Below are 19,019 nucleotides of genomic sequence, written 5' to 3'. Positions count from 1 at the left end.
CTGTGTCTTCTTCACTAGAGTGTAGATTACTGCCACCACCCATGGTGTGCCACCTGGGACCACAGTGCCCCCCGGTGGTACAAGTGTGTACTTCTGTTATTTTTGCAGCAATAGGATTTTTGCCTTTATATTTATCATCCAAATTGCAAACCAGCTGATTTTGGTGCTCAGTGCCAAGCGCCGAAGCTGGGGACAGCCATACTACTAGTGCTATGCTGCGCGTGGGTGAAAGAAAAATTACATTTCCTTCGGAGGGGGTGGGGATAGTATTTAAAGCCACTGGGGAGTTTAGCAGCAGCAGGGTGAGCTCTTGTTCGGTTCGCCCTGCGCCCAACTTACTGACACCCGTATAACATATACGTCAAAATATGCACTGTTTTTTTTCCCAATAAAAAGAAGTCCTCCTTTTCCGATGACAATCATGGGAGGTCAAGCAGTGGAATTTTGAATGGAGATCATATATTTTGGATTTGTGCTTATGGCGGAATTTGTAATGCCCAACTGGGAATATATGAGAATCTGGCTATATAGCATTCTGCACACTAAAGGGTTATCTCCAGATTCTGCTGTTACTCCCCTGCCAGCTGTTTGTTTACACTAGAGAGGCTCAGCATGGTCAATACAGTCTATGTTCACACAATCAGGCATTGCTGTAGAGAGTTAACAGGAATGATGTGCGAAACAATCTCCTACCATCTTTCCCTGAAAATAACACCTACCCTGAAAGCAAGCCTGTAATTTTGAGCATGCATGAAATATAAGCCCTACCCTGAATATAAGCCCTAGCGAAAGTTGAGGAGGCCAGCAAGCGGGGACACAGCGGTTCAGTGCTGATCGGGCATCGGTCCTGTCATCCCAGCACACAGCAAGGTTATCAGCTGTGTGCAGGGATGACAGGGCAGGTGTCTGATCAGTACATTTGCATATCTCCCAACTTTTTGAGATGAGAAAGAGGGACACTTAAGCCACACCCCTTCCACACCCCTGGTCATGCCCCCATCACACCCCTAGTCACGCATACCATTAAGATTTCTTAAGAAAAACATGTTGTTTTGTAATTCAAACCACATTAGTCCTTTATATCCTGGTTCATTTTCCTTCATATTAACATTTTAAAATTAGTAATATATAATATATCAATTTAAAGGATGGGAATAAAGTTTAGAGTCAATCAAACACATTTTTTAGTAGAGAAATATATATATTTACATAGAAAGAGGGACAAAGTCCTGAAAGAGGGACAAATGGGGAGGAAAGAAGGACAGAGGGACAGGGCTCCCAAAGAGGGACTGTCCCTCCAAAAGAGGGACAGTTGGGAGCTATGCAGTAACATACCTTCAAATCCAGGAACAGCACAGTACAAAGGAACAGGAAATGTTCTGCTAAGAGACACTTCCTGATAGACATATAAGACATCCCCAGAAAATAAGACCTAGCACATCTTTTAGAGCAAAAATTAATATAAGACGCTATTTTACTTACTACCCATCCCCCCAATACTGCAAAACCCCCTACCTGATGCTGAACTCCAACCCCCCCCCCCCCCCCCCCCACTGCACACCCTACCTGACGCCTAACCCCAACCGCCACCCCAAAAATTCCAGTGAAGACGTCATGTTGGGGATTCCGGTGGGTTGTCTGTTATCTTGACAATGTGGGCCACTGTGCTTTGTTTTTTTTTTCTCTCTTAAAGGGATACTGTAGGGGGGTCAGGGGAAAATTAGTTGAACTTACCCGGGGCTTCTAATGGTCCCCCGCAGACATCCTGTGTTGGCGCAGCCACTCCCCAATGCTCCGGCCCCACCTCTGGTTCACTTCTGGAATTTCTGACTTTAAAGTCAGAAAACCACTGCGCCTGCGTTGCCGTGTCCTCGCTCCCGCTGATGTCACCAGGAGTGTACTGCGCAGACACAGACCATACTGGGCCTGCGCTGTGCGCTCTTGATGACATCAGCGGGATCGAGGACACGGCAACGCAGGCGCAGTGGTTTTCTGACTTTAAAGTCAAAAATTCCAGAAGTGAACCGGAGGCGGGGCCGGAGCATCGGTGAGCGGCTGCGCCAACACAGGATGTCTGCGGGGGACCATTAGAAGCCCCGGGTAAGTTCAGCTCATTTTCCCCCGACCCCCCTACAGTATCCCTTTAAACAGGGTGATCAGAACTCCGCTAGGCACGTGCAGCTGTAATTGCAGAGCACTAAATCGAATTTTGACCTTATTTGGGGGGGGGGGGGGGGGGGGGGGTTGTGTCGTCCAAACAAACGGTGCAGTGCAGGAGGGAACTGGAGGACTTAAAATTTGGGGACCTGCGCACATATTTCGGGGGGTCATTTCTTCTCCACAATATTCCTATAGTACGAATATTTCTGCAATAAAAAAAAAAAAGAAATTACCCTAAACTGGGGGCCGGTGTTGTATTTTACTTTCTTTTTAATAAACTGCAGCGAACAGAGACTATATAATATTCCAGAACGCTGTGTGGATTAGGGTGTTAAATCGGATTTCTTGCGCTCGTTTCAGGCAAAGGATTAATATTATTATTATCCTCTTTTTTTGTGCAGGAAAGGAAAGGTTACAGGTGTCATTTTTCACACCTGTGATTATGATAAGAGTCATCTTGTCGCCGCGCTCGCGCGCCCCTCTGCGTGACAATGGTGTGCGCTCACACAATGGAGACGCAGCGTGTACGGTGATACGATGTGACAGGTGAAACATGCGTGCAGTGAGTCAGCGGGACCGCCGCCTTCACACCTAACGCTACCGGTGCTCTTTTATATCTCCTCGCAAAATCAGCAGCACTGCTGGGAAGATTCTCCTACTGCTTTGTGCAACAAACATGTTCATTTTACATTGTGCTGAAACCTTTCATATCTGTTGACCCTCATATTACATTGGCCAATTGGTAACATTGGCCAATCAAAATTGAAGCCTGGTACACACTTTCAATTATGATTGGCCAATCACTGACCAATGTTACCACCTCCATGTAGTATGAGGGTCAAGAGATATTGGGTTTGATTCACTAAAGGGGCCAATACGCCTAACTATTTTCCCGCCGATATAAAGTAGATTTGATCACTGTGATCGAATCTGCTGTGAAATCGTTGCGCAAACGTTGACCGAACAATCGATTTCTGACCAAAATCGATCGTTCGATTGGGTCCTGAGTGCGTTGATAGCGGCGTTCGAATGCCCGACGACCAACGCAATACATTACCTGTTCCGCCAGCGCGTGTCACTACTGCTCCTTCTCCGTTGGGCTCTGAGTCCAGCAGGCTTCACTTCTTCCTGTCCCGGCAGGAAGTTTAAACAGTAGAGCGCCCTCTACTGTTTAAACTTCCCCGGACAGGAAGTTCAGTGAAGCTGGAGCCGAGCGCGGAGAAGAAGACAGCGGAGACCGGGTGACTCGCGCCGGCCGGATCAGGTAATGTATGCGGAGGGGGGGCGGCGGCAGCTTCACAGATTGTGATCGGTTCCATGCTGAAATCGATTCACAATCGGTTTCTATATTACATGGAGGTGATAATATCGGTCAGTGATTGGCCAATCATAATTGAAAGTGTATATTGGTCTTTAAAGGCAACCTGAAGCGAGAGGTGTATGGTGGCTGCCATATTTAATTTCTTTTAAACAGTACCAGTTGCCTGGTAACCCTACTTATCATTCTGGCATCAGTAGTGTCTTGATTGGCTACTTTTACCACATCCATGCAGTATGAAGGTTAACAAAAAAAGGTGTGTACACACATCCAATTTTTATTGGCCAATGATTGGTCAATTTTACCACTGCCATGTAGTATGAAAGCTTATCTGCACAGTCTGTTCATAGTATTCAAACTCTGTTGGCCCTTATACACATGGAGGTGGTAGCATTGGCCAGTGATTGGCCAATTAAAATTGAATGTGTGTACCAGGCTTCAGGCTTTTTAAGGAGTAGGACAGGAGTAGTGGTGGTCAATAAGACGGTGAAATGTCCAGCTTGCATGCAAGTTGAATGCAAAGTATATGCAACTTTGGAACTGGGCTTGTCAAACGCACGCTTGCTGTCAAGTTTAATTGGCCCTATTTTGACCATCTCTAGTCCTTTCCTATTCCATCTCTCTCCCTCCCAAAGATCTCGCTACGAACACGGATCAGCTACCTGCGCCCCGTGCTAGTGCAGAGGATGGGCTGTCACGTGGAGGAGGGGCCTGGTTGAAAGCACAGTCATGTGACAGGAAAGGGGCTTGGCTGAGCAAACTGAACTTAAAGAGGAACTCCAGTGAAAATAATTTAATATAAAAAGGTGCTTAATTTTTACAATAATTATGTATACATGATTTAGTCAGTGTTTGCTCATTGTAAAATCTTTCCTCTCCCAGATTCACATTCTGAAATGTATTACATGGTGACATTGTTACTGTGGGCAGATTATGTAGCTGTTCTGGCTTTAACAGACAGCTATAAACAGCCATTTCCTGTGTGTGTCATTGTTACATTGTGGCAGTTTGCCCAGAGTACCGTACGGTACCAGAGCCTCTTGTGGGAGGGGTTTCAGCACAAAATCAGTCATACAGCGCCCCCTGATGGTCTGTTTGTGAAAATCATTATATTTTTCATGTAAAAGTGGGTATCCGCTACTGATTGGGATAAAGTTCAATTCTTGGTCGGAGTTTCTCTTTAATCAGTTGAAGATGTATATGATTTATGATTTTTCTGCAGAGCAGGGACAAGGTCCTCCAGCACCCAAGGCTGAGACACCAAAGTGCGCCCCTCCATCCCTCCCACCCCAGCCATCACACACTGATTGCTATTAGACTAAGAGGGCCACAGGGCCCACAACCTCCCCAACACCTTAATATCTAGTTATCTGGTGTGCAGTCACTGCTATGTATCCCCTTTTCTTATTTCTTTCTGCTTCATACACAATTAGGAATGACTGCTGAAAGAATTGTGCGCCCCCTCCTACACTGCGCCCTGAGGCTGGAGCCTCTCCAGCCTATGCCTCGGCCCGGCCCTGTTTTTCTGTGAGTCTAGGGTTCCCCTTAAACTTATGCCAAAGCAGTCCTCACTCCTCAGCACAATTTCAGGCCCGACTGGAGACCCCCCTTAACCAGGCGAGAGTTTCATAACACCCCTTCTAGCTGTGATGTAAACCAGCTGTGTTTATTGTATTCTGCGAGCTGATGGAACGAGGCAAGGGGAAAAAAAAACATTTTATTTATTACTTTTGCCTGTCGGGTGGGGGCCAGACCATATGTTATAAGATCCGTTGTATTTATCCGTTCTCACGTTCTTGAAAAGCAGCGCAAATAAAAAGCAGGAGCCATTAACCATGTAAGCTGCAGACGAGGGAAAGCTGGGGGGGGGGGGGGGGGAGGGAGATAAAAAGCAAACTCTGAGCTCCGAAACGCGTACGGCGCATTTTCTAGAACTACTCCGTAGCATTAAATAGACCGTAATGGGTTTTACGTCCCTTCCAGCGTCGCCCTGACTAAACGCCTGGGTAGGGAAATCACCTTTCGGTAATTTTCGAGGTCAGCGGCGCGGCGTTCAATCCCTCATCCTCTTGTCGAACGCAGAGCGCTATAAATATTAGGAGTCGCTTTTAAACATGAAATTGCCCCGGCGGCGCTGCCCTTTCAATTCACTAACATAATGTCATAAAATATACATCTCGGAGGTAAACATGCGGTGGGGCTTGAGGCGGGCCCTCCCGCGCCGGCAGTAAATGAGAGGTTAACTCCGGAGTGCCAATCCCATTATTGAGGGAATTTAGAACCTTGGACAGCTCTGTAAAAAATCTTTATTGCTTTTCTGACCCACTCGGCATGTTTCGCCCGCGCTCTCCTCGCCTTCCTCCCCTGATTGAAAGGCAATATATTAGATTCTCAACACAAACACGCCTCGGGCCCGGACCCTCGCTGGGAGTGCAGTGACACGGAGGGGCTGTAATTTTACGGTCACTCTACTCCGGGGCACCGAGGCGGGCGCCGTGGTTAACTTGCAGAGCTGCGGCATGTCTCAGCCCGTCTTCCTCGGAATTAAAGGAGGGCTCCAATCAGCACGGTAATCTCCTTCCCTGTCTGAGGTGCGTCTCCGTGGATACGGGGGCATCCTTTTACAATCCTGTATCGTGTCTGTGAGATAATGGACGAGTCCGGGCATAGACACAGCCTGACAGCAAAACAAGCAGACGATCCGTCCTAGCTAAAAGGGGAACTTCAGCCTAAACAAACATACTGTCATTAAGGTACTGTACATTAGTTATGTAATGTTAATGAAAAGTAGATAGGCAATATAATCTCTTAGCCACCATGTTTTAAAAGAACAGGAAAATGTTTGTGATTTCATGGGGCAACCATCTTTGTCATGGGGCAGCGATCTTTTTGGTTGAAAGGAGGTGACAGGGAGCATGAGACACAGTCCCAACTATCCTGTGTTCTGATCACCCCTCCCGGCTGCACGCCCTAGGCTTCAACTGTCACATTCAAAATTTAAAAAAAAAATTGCACCAAAACAGCAGAATGAGAACAACAATATCAGAAATCCCATCATGCTTTGCTCAGCATTAGGGGAAAAATGCCCGGGCAGTTTTCTTCTGTGCAGCTAAAAATGAGGATTGGGTAAGAAAAACAAAGTTCTGATGCTGTGAAACTGTAAAAGAAACCCCAAGCACTCTATATATAACAACCGATACAGGTGCGCCAAAACCAATTAAGGGCAACCTTACCACAGTGTCAGATTTGCAAGAAGGGGATGGGGAACAGTGTCTTTACTATTCAAACCATCTATAGAAGTGAATATTATCAGCACAGGACCAAATAAAGAGTGAATACTGCAGTTAAGGATGAGCCCCTTGGGGCCCCTCTGGCCCATGGCCCCGATGTGGTCACAACCTCTCCACCCCCTATTGCTATGCCACTGGATTTCATGCTAAAATCAATCAGGAATTGGCCTGCGTTGTATGGGCAGCCAACAGATCTCTCTCTGATCAGATCCAATCAGAAAGAGATCTGTCTCTCTCTATGTCTCTCAGTCAATCAGCCTCATCCCTCGGTGGTGCCTAACCCTAAAACCTCCCCTGGTTGTGTCTAACCCTAAAACCTCCCCTGGTTGTGCCTAACCCTAAAACTCCCCATGCTAGTGCCTACCCCTAGAACCTCCCCTGGTGGTGCCTAACCCTAAGACTCCCCTGGGGGTGCCTAACTCTAAGACTTCCCTGGTGATGCCTAATCCTTAGACCTCCCACCCCCCCGGTGGTGCCTAACCCTAAGACCCCTCCTGGTGGTGCCTAACCCTAAAACCTTCCCTGGTGGTGCCTAACCCTAAGACTCCCCCTGGTGGTGCCTAACCCTAAGACTCCCCTGGTGGTGCATAACCTTAAGACTCCCCTGGTGGTGCCTAACCCTAAGACCCCTCCTGGTGGTGCCTAACCTTAAGACTCCCCTGGTGGTGCCTAACCCTAAGACCCCTCCTGGTGGTGCCTAACCCTAAAACCTTCCCTGGTGGTGCCTAACCCGAAGACTCCCCCTGGTGGTGCCTAACCTTAAAACCTCCCCTGGTGGTGCCTAACCCTAAGACCCCCCCCCCCTCCCTGGTGGTGCCTAACCCTAAGACCCTTCCTGGTGGTGCCTAACCCTAAGATCCCTCCTGGTGGTGCCTAACCCTAAGACCCCTCTTGGTGGTGCCTAACCCTAAGACCCCTCCTGGTGGTGCCTAACCCTAAGACCCCTCCTGGTGGTGCCTAACCCTAAATCCCCCCTGGTGGTGCCTAACCCTAAAACCCCTCCTGGTGGTGCCTAACCCTGAGACCCCTCCTGGTGGTGTCTAACCCTAAGACCCTTCCTGGTGGTGCCTGACCCTAAGATCCCTCCTGGTGGTGCTATACCCTAAGACCCCTCCTGGTGGTGCCTAACCCTAACCACCCCCCTGGTGGTGCCTAACCCTAAAACCCCTCCTGGTGGTGCCTAACCCTGAGACCCCTCCTGGTGGTGCCTAACCCTAAAACCCCTCCTGGTGGTGCCTAACCCTGAGACCCCTCCTGGTGGTGTCTAACCCCATGCAAACAAAATATTACATAAACTATAAGTTGCAAGTTTCAAAATAACAGATTTCAAAAACGTTAATGTTATAATGTTGAAAACGGTATTTATCAAACGTCCACATTTCTGTTTTGGGCGCCATATTAACGCTATTAACATTAGCGCCTATGGGGAGCTCAAATCGTCCATTAGCCGCAAACGCCAACATTTCCTGCTACCGTGTGCCGTATAGAGTGTATTTCATTATTGATCAGGGTTTCATTTCAAGGTATTCTAAATACACTTCAGTCAAAGTATTTTAACAATTAAAGGTTCCACATACATGGAGAAGTTACAGAGGAGGTTTGACGCCATCTATTTCCACACGTCAGTGTCAGGCCAGCATTCCTGGACTCTCCCAGGCAGGAGAAAATAACATCAATAAATACATCAAGCTATAGATCAAAAACACACCGCCTGAACGGCCGCAATTACCATCACCTCTCTGTTATGTTTCCATTATGTGTTGCTAATTGAAAAATAATCCAAACAAGCTCATACGTGTCACACATTTCCACAGCTCATTTCCACGGCCCGGTAGCAAACTTGCATTTTCTTTGATGTCATGCAAGCAAGGCTAGGTGGGTGCAGAAGTGTTTGAAGTGGACCTGTCTCTTACCCTCTGGCAAGGTGTACGGCAGAAGAATGCGAATAGCTCACCGTCTTCTCACCGAAAACCTCTGTACAAGCTAACGATTTGGCTGTACGATCGACCATTCGTTTCAATCATTTTATAGAATCGAGAGGGAATCGAGTGAGTTCCAGGATTCCCAATCGATGGAAAGTGGCTGATCTGATGTCAAATTGACCAGCTTAATGGATCGAGCAGGATGCAAGATATCGGTCGATTGCACAGGAATTGGCTACTGTTCAAATGTCATTAGATTGACTCTGAATCGATGTTTGCATTCAGACCATGGAGGCACAACATTGGTCAGATCGAATGTGAAGGTGAATCGCATAGGATATCGTTTGTAGTGTGTGGATCACTAGTCGATTGACTTTCGATCAACCACACTGAAGTTGAGAGGAACTGTCGCGAAAATCTTAACATTTAAAACACATATAAATAAGTACATTTCTCCCAGAGTAAAATGAGCCATAAATTACTTTTCTCCTATGTTGCTGTCCCTTACAGTAAGTAGTAGAAATCTGACATGACAGACAGATTTTGGACTAGCCCATCTTCTCGAAGGGGGGTTCTCAGAGTTTTCTTTATTTTTAAAAGCACTTAGTGAATGGCAGTTGCACCGTCCTACTGCCAAAATAGTGTAGAGTGAGCAGGGAGGCTGGCCAGTATCTTTGTATTAATCATTTTCAGAGAATGTCTTTATAAAGAATAAAGGCCTTGCTGAGAATCCCCCATAAAGAGATGGACTAGCCCAAAACCTGTTGGTAATGTCAGATTTCTACTACCTACTGTAAGTGACAGCAACATAGGAGAAAACTCATTTATGGTTCATTTTACTCGGGGAGAAATGTACTTCTTATTTGTTTGTTTGTTTTTTTTTAATCTTAAGATTTTTGCGACAGTTCCTCTTTAATAAAGTCGATCGCTTTGTCGAATGAATCAGAATCGCTAGATGGATGGCTAGCTTTAGTGCTTACGGCATGAAGTCATAATGACTATGGCACCCCTTTATCTGATGGTCGGATGAAGTGCCCATACATCTACCGATCTTGATAACTTTATCAAATTGCATGAAAATCGGTTCTGCAACAAGCGTACCTGACCAATGATTCAACCAATTTCAGGCTGAGTTAATCAAACATGGTGGAAAGATCTCGGTTGAAAGTGCTCGATGGTGTGCGCAGAGTTAACGGTGTTCAATATTGTGATGACTGGCGAATGCTACAGGTGCTGCCCCAAGTGTAAATGCCCTGCCCCCTCCCCCGTCACCCAATGCCCCGCCCCCTCCCCCGGCACCCAATGCCCGTGCTGTTTAAAATATCTTCTGTCCTGCTGCTGTGACTTGCGGCCTCATCTGCCATCACCCCCGAGTGGCACCGAGCGCAGGTGTGACAGGCCCCACGTTGTAAAAGCACCATGTGATGGCATTCGAGGGTGACAGAGGAGGCTGGGAGTGGTGGCAGGGGGTACAGGTGGCGATTTACACCACATAGGCACGGAATCGTCTGGAAGTGTATGGGCAGCCAACAGATCTCTCACCAATCAGAGTTGATCAGTGAGAGATTTATCTCTTGGTCGATCTGCCTATGTATCGATAGATCTATGGGCACCTTTATACTCAGGATTGTGTCTGAGACTCTTTGTCTGCGTTTGTCAATATATCTGTCCGAAGTAATTGAGCAGCAGTGTTCTCCCCAGGCTCTTTTAGCCGGGTGCTCCACCCAGCTAGCTTTGGTGAGCACCCGGCTCTCATCAGCTCACCTCCTCCTATACTATAAGCAGAGTTGCGCACGGAAGCACCAGCCCTGCATGTTCTCATATTGCCCCGCCCGGCTACTATTTCATGCCACCCGGCTGTAAAACAAATTCTGGGGAGAACACTGGGCAGGGTCCTGATTGAAGAAGGGTTAACTTTGGTCTATATTTGGTAGCCTCAGAAAGCCCCTAGACAGAGTGTAGTCCTCCCCCCCCACAACCGCGCTCCCCTCCCGCCTCTCCCAGGCTCTGCCTTGCCAGGCAATTCATCTTCATACTGTGCAGAATTTTAAATTGAAGAAATGCTAATACGTACCTAAAAGCGTGTCATCTGAGAGTTTGTGAGAGGTTTATGGTGACAGCAAAATGAATGCAATTAGATCTCAATTTTCTGATGAGAAACTGCGAGGAAATGAATAATAACAATTTGCTTTTTAGGGAAGGGCAGTCATATTTTTTTCTTTCCAATCTTATTAAACTTTTTTTTTTCTTCCTCCTGTAACTTCTGTATCGGGTGATTTACTATTTCCGGATCTTAAAGCAACACTCTAGGAGTCATGATTGAATCCCGGCTCTGGGTTCAGATGTTTATCGAGCCCTGTGCTGGCAGTCAGTAGTAGAAATTGTGGTTATTGTGTATAAGCTTTTTGTACATCAAAAAATCACTTTTTAAAGGACAGATTCAAGCTGTGATAAAAAAAAAAAATAAAGATCTACTTGCCCGGGGCTTCCTCCAGCCCCTGGCAGCCGTCTTGTGCCCTTGCCACAGCTCCGCTTTCAGCCGCTGGCCCTTCTGGTGCAGATGCCGACGGGGACGAGAGCTGCTCACGGTCACGCTCACGTGGACTGGAGTGTTCTGTGCAGGCACAGTAGATGTCCACCTGGTGAGCCACTGACTGAAAGCGGAGCTGCGGTGAGTGCACAGGACGGCTGCCAGGGGCTGGAGGAAGCCCCGGGTAAGTAGATCTTCTTTTCTTTTTTTTTTTAATTTGTTCGGACTGTCCCTTTAAGCAGCTGGTTTCCTGTGGCACAGACTTCGAGAGCTGCAGCTGACATCACCCCAAGAAAGTCTGTCTATGCCCCGCCCACTTGTGGGCTCTACCTTTACTTTATTCACCTGGAAAGCTTCTTTTAAATATGATTTTTAGCTGTGGAATCCGGCAACTCTGCACTCTGCTAGCTAAAGCTGCCAGTATACTTATGGATTGGTGGGTGGCTGGATAGGATGCTGGTTAAGGGCACCGCCTCCGACATAGGCAACCAGGGATCGAAGCTTGGCTCTTCCCAAGCCAGTACCTACTCAGTAAGGAGTTCTTGGGCAAGACTCCCTAAAATTTCAGGGGAGCCTATTGAATGGCAGAACTTAGTGGCTGCAGCTCTCAAGCACTTTGAGTCCATCAGGAGAAAAGCGTTATGCAAATTTTAGAATTATTATTTGTATTATTATTAGATAACGGTGGATACATACACGGCATGGAATGACTGGTCCCCTGTAAAGCGTCCTTTTCTGGCACTTTTGATCTATACTTTCACCACCTATCTATAGGATGGTTTTTGGACCTTTTTTTGAAAATTGTGTACCAAGTCAACTTGTCAGTAGACCATTCTGGCCTATGACTTTTCTCCTTATATAAATTAGAAGTTCTCGCCGAGCCGCGGAGGAAGCGGCAGGCTGTGCCGTGAAACATCCGTCAGGTGTTATGTTGATCAACTAGACTTTTCTACTCAGCCAAAAGCTTTCTGTTATTTTCAGATGCCTTTTCATACTAATAATAATATTTCAGCACACTGAAGAAAATTACAAATAAATAGGTGTCAAAACTGATAAGGGAGGGAGACACCAAGACCCCAGTACCCCTCAGAGGCGCTAAACTGATCACCAGAACACATGAGTTGTTGTAGTTGTACTCCTCATTATAGCCTGATGAAGTGGGATCTGCCCACGAAATGCATTGCATTTTACTGGAGCATGTTAATAAATGAATTTATGTTGAACAAATCAACAGTATCTTGTGTCTACACTGGGGAAGTAAGTCCACCACTAACCTACCTGGTTTCAAACCTTTTATCAAATTTTACACTACTGGTATTAAAACTGCTCACGGCATTCAGACTTAGGTTCGAGAATAGGCCCCAGTATGTGGCTATAGTAGAGGGAAATAATTGAAGGGGATAAATGATATTTGTAAGCATGTTTACATAAAAATGTTTTATGCGCTCGGTTCTGATTTTTTTTTTAGAATATTCAAAGCGTCAAATATGCCATATTTCTCTTTAAAATGTTCTGATGAATTATTGAAGTTCGCTTGTACTTTATTGCAGGAGGTCATTCTGAAACGGGCAGCGGATTTGGTGGAAGCCTTGTACGGGATGCCGCACAATAATCAGGTAAAAACCCCGTCTAGGAGCGCAATTTATAGGCAGAAGTTGGCCAGCTAGTTGCAGTCACATGATCAGTTATATATCCCTTCTGCTTCCTGCTTGCCTTTGGGTCGCTTTTTGCTTCACCGCCTAGAACAGGGGTGTCCAACTCAAATACAAAGTGGACCTAAATTGAACACCAGGACTAAGTCGCAGGCCAACCTCAATGTCTACTGGCCACCTCCCTCCCTTATAAAGTTCTCCTGTGTTTAATGGCCCCACTCTCCCTCCCATATACATTTCCCTGGTGTCTACTGCCTTCCCCTCTACAGTTCCCTAATGACTAGTGGCTCCTCACTCCTCTATACACTTCCCTTGTGTCTAAAATGTCCCTCTCCCACCCCTAAACATTTCTCTGGTGTCTAGTGAGACCTCCCCCTCTTCCCCTATACGGTTCCCTGGTGTCTAATGATTACCCCCTTTCTCATATGGCTTTCCTGGTCATCTAGGTCTAGGTCTTCAACCCAAATATAGTATATTTGGTGATCTAGAGTGGGCCAAACATAATGCAAAGTGAGTAAACCAGTTGTGGGCCAAATGTAATATTTCTGTGGGTCAGATTTGGCCCACAGGCCAGAGTTTGACATGTATGGCCTAGAAGCTACAATATAGGCAAAGATTAGCCTGCTAGTTGCAGTCACGTGATCAAGTATGACTCACTTCTGCTTCCTGCTAGTTGCCTTTAGATCATTTTTTGAGTCCCCAACTAGAACCTATTCCTGCCCATTTACATTCTGAGCTGCAGTCCTTTCATAAACAGTGCATGCTGGGAGATTGTAGTAGCAGCAATTGGCAGAAGCACATCGAGCATGCCTCTGAAGCATTGAACTGAATGATCATACTGAATATCATATCGCTAATACTATTTGTGCATTATTTCAACAGGAAATTATATTGAAAAGGGCAGCTGACATTGCAGAAGCCCTTTACAGCGTTCCAAGGAACCACAGCCAATTACCTGCCCTAGCCAACTCCTCCGTACACCCGAGCATGATGGGGGTGAACTCCTTCAGTGGACAACTCGCAGTCAACGTGTCAGAGCCATCCCAAGTCACCAATCAGGGTAAGGCACTGTTCCTCATATTGCATGAAACATATGCTGCATGGGTGGGTGGAGCATGGATGGATGGAATGATTGGTTGATGAATGAGATTGGGATAAATGTTGAGCTCCTATGGCATCTCTCTCTTCTAATTGTATTTTGGCAGTTCACTATGGGTTTCACTGTTCAGCTTTAAACAAGACAAGACACAGAACATTTATATCTTGCTTTTCTCCTGGCGGACTCAAAACGCCAGTGCTGCAGCCACTAGGGTGCGCTCTACAGGCTACAGAAACTTGTCTTCTGCGCTTTGTAGATTTAGCTGGTGGGTGGGTCAATCAGGAGTGACCACGTGACTCTCAAAGTAGGAAGAGCAACATGAGGCCTGACCACATTCCCCAGCATTATAGTAGAAAACATGTGGCTGAAGGTGGTGGCAGTTTGCACATTTGTTTCTTTGGTTGCACAGTTCACCACCATCCTCATCCATATTCAATTTTACACACTAGAGATGGGCGGGACTTTGTCTTAGTCACTGACACAGCCTGCTGTAGACTTGTAGGCCACAGGAAGTGTACTTTCAAGACCTCACTCCCTGAACAGGAAGCCAGCCAGTGCAGAGGTCTGACATCGGTATGGAAAGTTAGCTACAGGCAAGCACAACTATAAAACATGCTTTCCAATTTGAAAATGAAGTGCTAAAAGAAATACTTATAATATACACTAAACAGCATGCAGGCTTTTAAAATTTAACAACTTCAGTTTTGGTTTGGGTTGTGCTTTAAGTAGTGTGAGTGAGGATAATCTCATTGGTGTATTGTCTCTATTTCACTGTCACCCTCTAGGTTTCACCCGTAACACAAGCAGCGTGTCGCCTCATAGCTACGCCCCCAGCACCACTCCACAACAGACCAACTACAGCTCCGTCACAACCAGCATGAACGGCTACGGAAACACCGCCATGTCTAATCTCGCGGGATCGCCCAGCTTTCTCAATGGCTCGGCCGCCAACTCGCCCTATGCCAGTAAGTGTTCAACCCATAGATATTTACTTCTGTGACTGTGTAAAAAATATGGCCTAAATAATAGTCCCAGTGGTTCAGGCGTCACTTCCTGTACAACCTGGATTTCAGAAAGGAAGTGAGGTGAGCAGAATGGGTGGAGTCAGCTAACTATAAGTATTGAAGACAAAGGAGGTGAGGTCTCTTTCTTCACCTGCCCTTCTTTGGGTAACCGTGTGGCTTGACTATACCTGAGAGGAATGGGTAAACTCAGAATATTGGGTCTTGTTTTGAGGGGTTTTACTTTGGATACTTTGCCTTTTTGTTTTGTTTTTGTCGATATTTAGTATTCTTGTGTTTTATCCATTTTACTACCTTCTCTTTAATTTCTCTAGCAATTTAAACTTTTGATATACTGAAATATGTGAGCGTTCTCCTTACTAATGTCCACCTAGAACCTATGGGAGAAGGAATCCTTGTTGAATGAATAGTATTAGAGATGGTCAGTGAAATGCTGATAATTCCATCAAGTGATATGAGGGGAGGACTTATGAGTAGGTTTTTTGGGGGAAGGATAAATTTGGAATGATATGGATATTATCAACAAAAAAAAGGGTTCTCTTCCATCGGGAGTCCCAGATTTGTGAAGTGCTCCAACTACTAACCTTCCCTTCCTCCGATACAGGCGACTATACTTCAAATCAGGTGTTTTTGTGGATACACATGTTATGGGTGTGAGATGGGCCCCAAGGCTGTGAAGAGCACCAAGTGGAGGCCAGGGAAGGGTGTAAACATTGGGGGGCCCATCAAAGTCTCGCTAGGGGTCCCATGAATTGTATTTACGCCCGGCATCAAAAAAGGAAAACAGCTGAATCAGGCACTCCAGTATATAGTGTTTTAATTGTGTCTTCAATTGTAAAAAAATCTGTAAATCTGTAAAAAAAATTATTATCACCACCCTCGTGGATCAGCCTCGGAAGAAGCACCGCCGAGCGAACCGGCTGTTAGGCTATCGTTTTTGCCCTGCACCCACCACCGCCACCCTCTGATATGGTAGGACATCCTCCTCTTGCAACTGTTTGAACGCACAAGATTTTTGCACATGATAATAATTTTTTTTACAGATGATGATGTTTTGTACCTACCTTTTGAATGCCACAATTTTTGATACAAATGGTGATTTTATTCAAAATTGAAGACACCATTAAAACAGTATATACTGCAGTGCCTGATTCAACTGTTTTCCTTTTTTGATGCTGATCCTATGTGTATGTTTCGCAATCAAGTCATGAGCACGCAGTATCTATAATAATATCAAGGTGGCTGTTTGAGTATCCGTCCATCCTCATTCCCAGTGACACGGCTATAGATCCCGGCAACCTTCTACTCCTAGACTTGATTGTATTTACGCCACTGTCTGATATAATACAAAAAATGTAGACTGACCCTTCTTCCCACTTCTGTTACAGTTGTCCCATCTAGTCCTACTATGGCCTCCTCCACCAGCTTACCATCCAACTGTAGCAGCTCCTCTGGTATCTTCTCATTCTCTCCAGCCAATATGGTGTCAGCAGTCAAACAAAAGAGCGCCTTCGCTCCAGTGGTCCGACCTCAGGCCTCTCCACCCCCCACCTGCACCAGTTCCAATGGAACCAGCCTACAAGGTGAGAGGAACCCCAAGGCACACAGACAGAACACATATTTACATCTGAACCAAGCTAAATGGCATATGGTGACCTCTCACAGGAGTGTCACATGCTGAATCCTTTCATGTCAGTCAGTAGAGGCAGCCATTTTGTAGCCTTAATCCATGCTGAAGCTATATCAGCCCTTTTGTGATTTCAGACAGCAAATTCCCCCTGAAACTGTATTTACCTCAGAGAGTTAGTCAGGTACACAGAGTGGAATGTATTGGGTGTTTTTTTAATATATTTTTAGACACCATTCTGATGGGCAGGTCTTAAACAGGAAGAGGCGGCCATTTTGTAAGCTGAGGGATTTTCATAACGCCTCTTTATACTGGTTTTATTGTCGATTTCATGAGGTGCTTCACAATTATTTGACGTAACCTGTTTCCTGTGACAGGGCTGCATGAATTATGGTTGGCTAAGTAAGATTTCGGCCTCCACAATGTGAAGGTGACTAAAACCCATTAAGATAAATATGGAAGGGAAGAGTAAACCTAATTAACACGCTTTCTTCATCAATGACTAACACAGAGTAAAAACAAAATGGCCTCATTGATGTCACGTCTATTCAAGTTCCGGTATTGTCTTCAGAAAATGGCTGTGGTGGCAAAGATGCCTCAATTATACATTCTGGGATATATTTTAATGGTTATTTCCTGAAAGCCTTTACATTCCTGTAATTGGTATTTAAAGGAGCATTCAAGTGAGAGGTATATGGAGGGAGCCATTGCTTGTTTGGGGCTGTTGTAACTGGCCTTTAATACTAAGTACACACTATGAGATTTTCTGGGCGGTTTACTGTCGGATCGATAGTTTCCAACATGTCCGATTTGATTTCCGATCGACTTACAATGGAAATGAACGGAAAATAGTCGGAAATCGATCTGAAAATGATTGGAAATCAGATCGGACGTGTTGGAAATAATCGATCTGGCAGTAAATCTGCCAACAAATCTCATAGTGTGTACCTAGTATAGCCCCAAACAGACACTAGACTTTACACAGCTGAAATGATTTTGTGATTGTTTCATCTGATAATCTGTCAGCAGTCTATGGCCTTCTGTTGTAGCCGGTTGCTTGTCCTTTGTGCTATGATAGGTGCAAAATATGGCAGCCTCCATTTTTCTCTCTTAGGGTGCATACACACATCAGACTATAGTCTTTGGAAAATGAAAGATCACAGACCAATTTTACCACCTTCCATGTAGTATGAGAGCCACACCTACACAGTCTATTCTATGGAGCTGAACTCCCCATCAGACAGAAATGTTTGCAAGATGCTGCACACACAGATGCTGTACAGACACAAAAGATCAGTATCTGCAAAAGATCTGTTCCTGCCAAAGATCCGTTCCTGCAAATTGCATTCATAGTCTATGAGATCTGCAGATCATCATACACACCTTGTTTAACAGACATTCATCTGCAGATCAGATCCACCAGGATGGATTTTCAGATCTGCAGATGAATGTCAGTTAAACAAGGTGTGTATGATGATCTGCAGATCTCATAGACTATGAATGCATTTTGCAGGAACAGATCTTTTGCAGGAACAGATCTTTTGCAGATACTGATCTGTTGCATCATGTGTACAGCATCTTTGTGTGCAGCATCTTGCAAAGATTTCTGTCTGATGGGGAGTTCAGCTCCATAGAATAGACTGTGTAGGTATGGCTCTCATACTACATGGAAGGGGGTAAAATTGGTCTGTGATCTTTCACTTTCCAAAGACTATGGTCTGATGTGTGTATGCACCCTTAGACTACAGAGCAGTTTATTGGCAGTGATCAATCAGTTCCTATTTATTGTTTATCTTGCATTAGAGTTAAAAGGAACCCGAGGTGAGAAGGATATGGAGCCTACCATATTTATTTCCTTTGAAATAGCTCCTTTTGCCTGGCTCTCCTGCTGATCTCTTTGGCTGCAGTAGTGTCTGAATCAAACGCCTGAAATAAGCATGCAGCTAATCCAGTCAGACTTCAGTCAGAGAACCTGATCTGCTGCATGCTTGTTCAGGGTTATGGCTAAAAGTATTAGAGGCAGAGGATCAGTACAACCAAGAAAGTGTATTGTGTAACATGAAATAAATATGGCAGCCTTCATATGTCTCTCACCTCGGGTTCTCTTTAAGGTGTCCATACACTATGCAAATTTATTAATGGATAAGATTTTAGAATTGAAAGTATAACCAGCCCTCTCGACCGATTATTTTATTGATTGAACATTGATCAGGACAGGCAGTTCTTTTATTAAAGGACAACTGAAGAGAGAGGTATATGGAGGCTGCCATGTTTATTTCCTTTTAATCAATACCAGTTGCCTTGCAGCCCTGCTGATCCTCTGCCTCTAATACTATTAGCCATAGCCCCTGAACAAGCATGCAGCAGATCAGGTGTTTCAGAGTTTAAAGTCAGATCTA

General features: G+C 45.4%; 1 protein-coding gene across 5 annotated transcripts in view; it reads left to right on the top strand.

The window, feature by feature from the left end:
- The window catches only part of EBF1 (EBF transcription factor 1), a 481,397-nt gene that overhangs the window by 455,660 nt on the left and 6,718 nt on the right, over positions 1–19,019 (top strand). For 4 of the 5 annotated variants that reach the window (XM_068278297.1, XM_068278295.1, XM_068278296.1 and 1 more), the window contains exons 12-15: positions 12,771–12,836; positions 13,755–13,932; positions 14,757–14,936; positions 16,382–16,576. In XM_068278297.1, the coding sequence (XP_068134398.1) occupies positions 12,771–12,836; positions 13,755–13,932; positions 14,757–14,936; positions 16,382–16,576 (619 nt within the window). The remainder of the gene's footprint in view (positions 1–12,770; positions 12,837–13,754; positions 13,933–14,756; positions 14,937–16,381; positions 16,577–19,019) is intronic. The other variant, XM_068278298.1, reaches the window with a different exon arrangement.

Source organism: Hyperolius riggenbachi, chromosome 3 (genome assembly GCF_040937935.1).
Source record: "Hyperolius riggenbachi isolate aHypRig1 chromosome 3, aHypRig1.pri, whole genome shotgun sequence".
Classification (NCBI taxonomy): domain Eukaryota; kingdom Metazoa; phylum Chordata; class Amphibia; order Anura; family Hyperoliidae; genus Hyperolius; species Hyperolius riggenbachi.
This window is presented reverse-complemented; position numbering and strand designations above follow the sequence as displayed.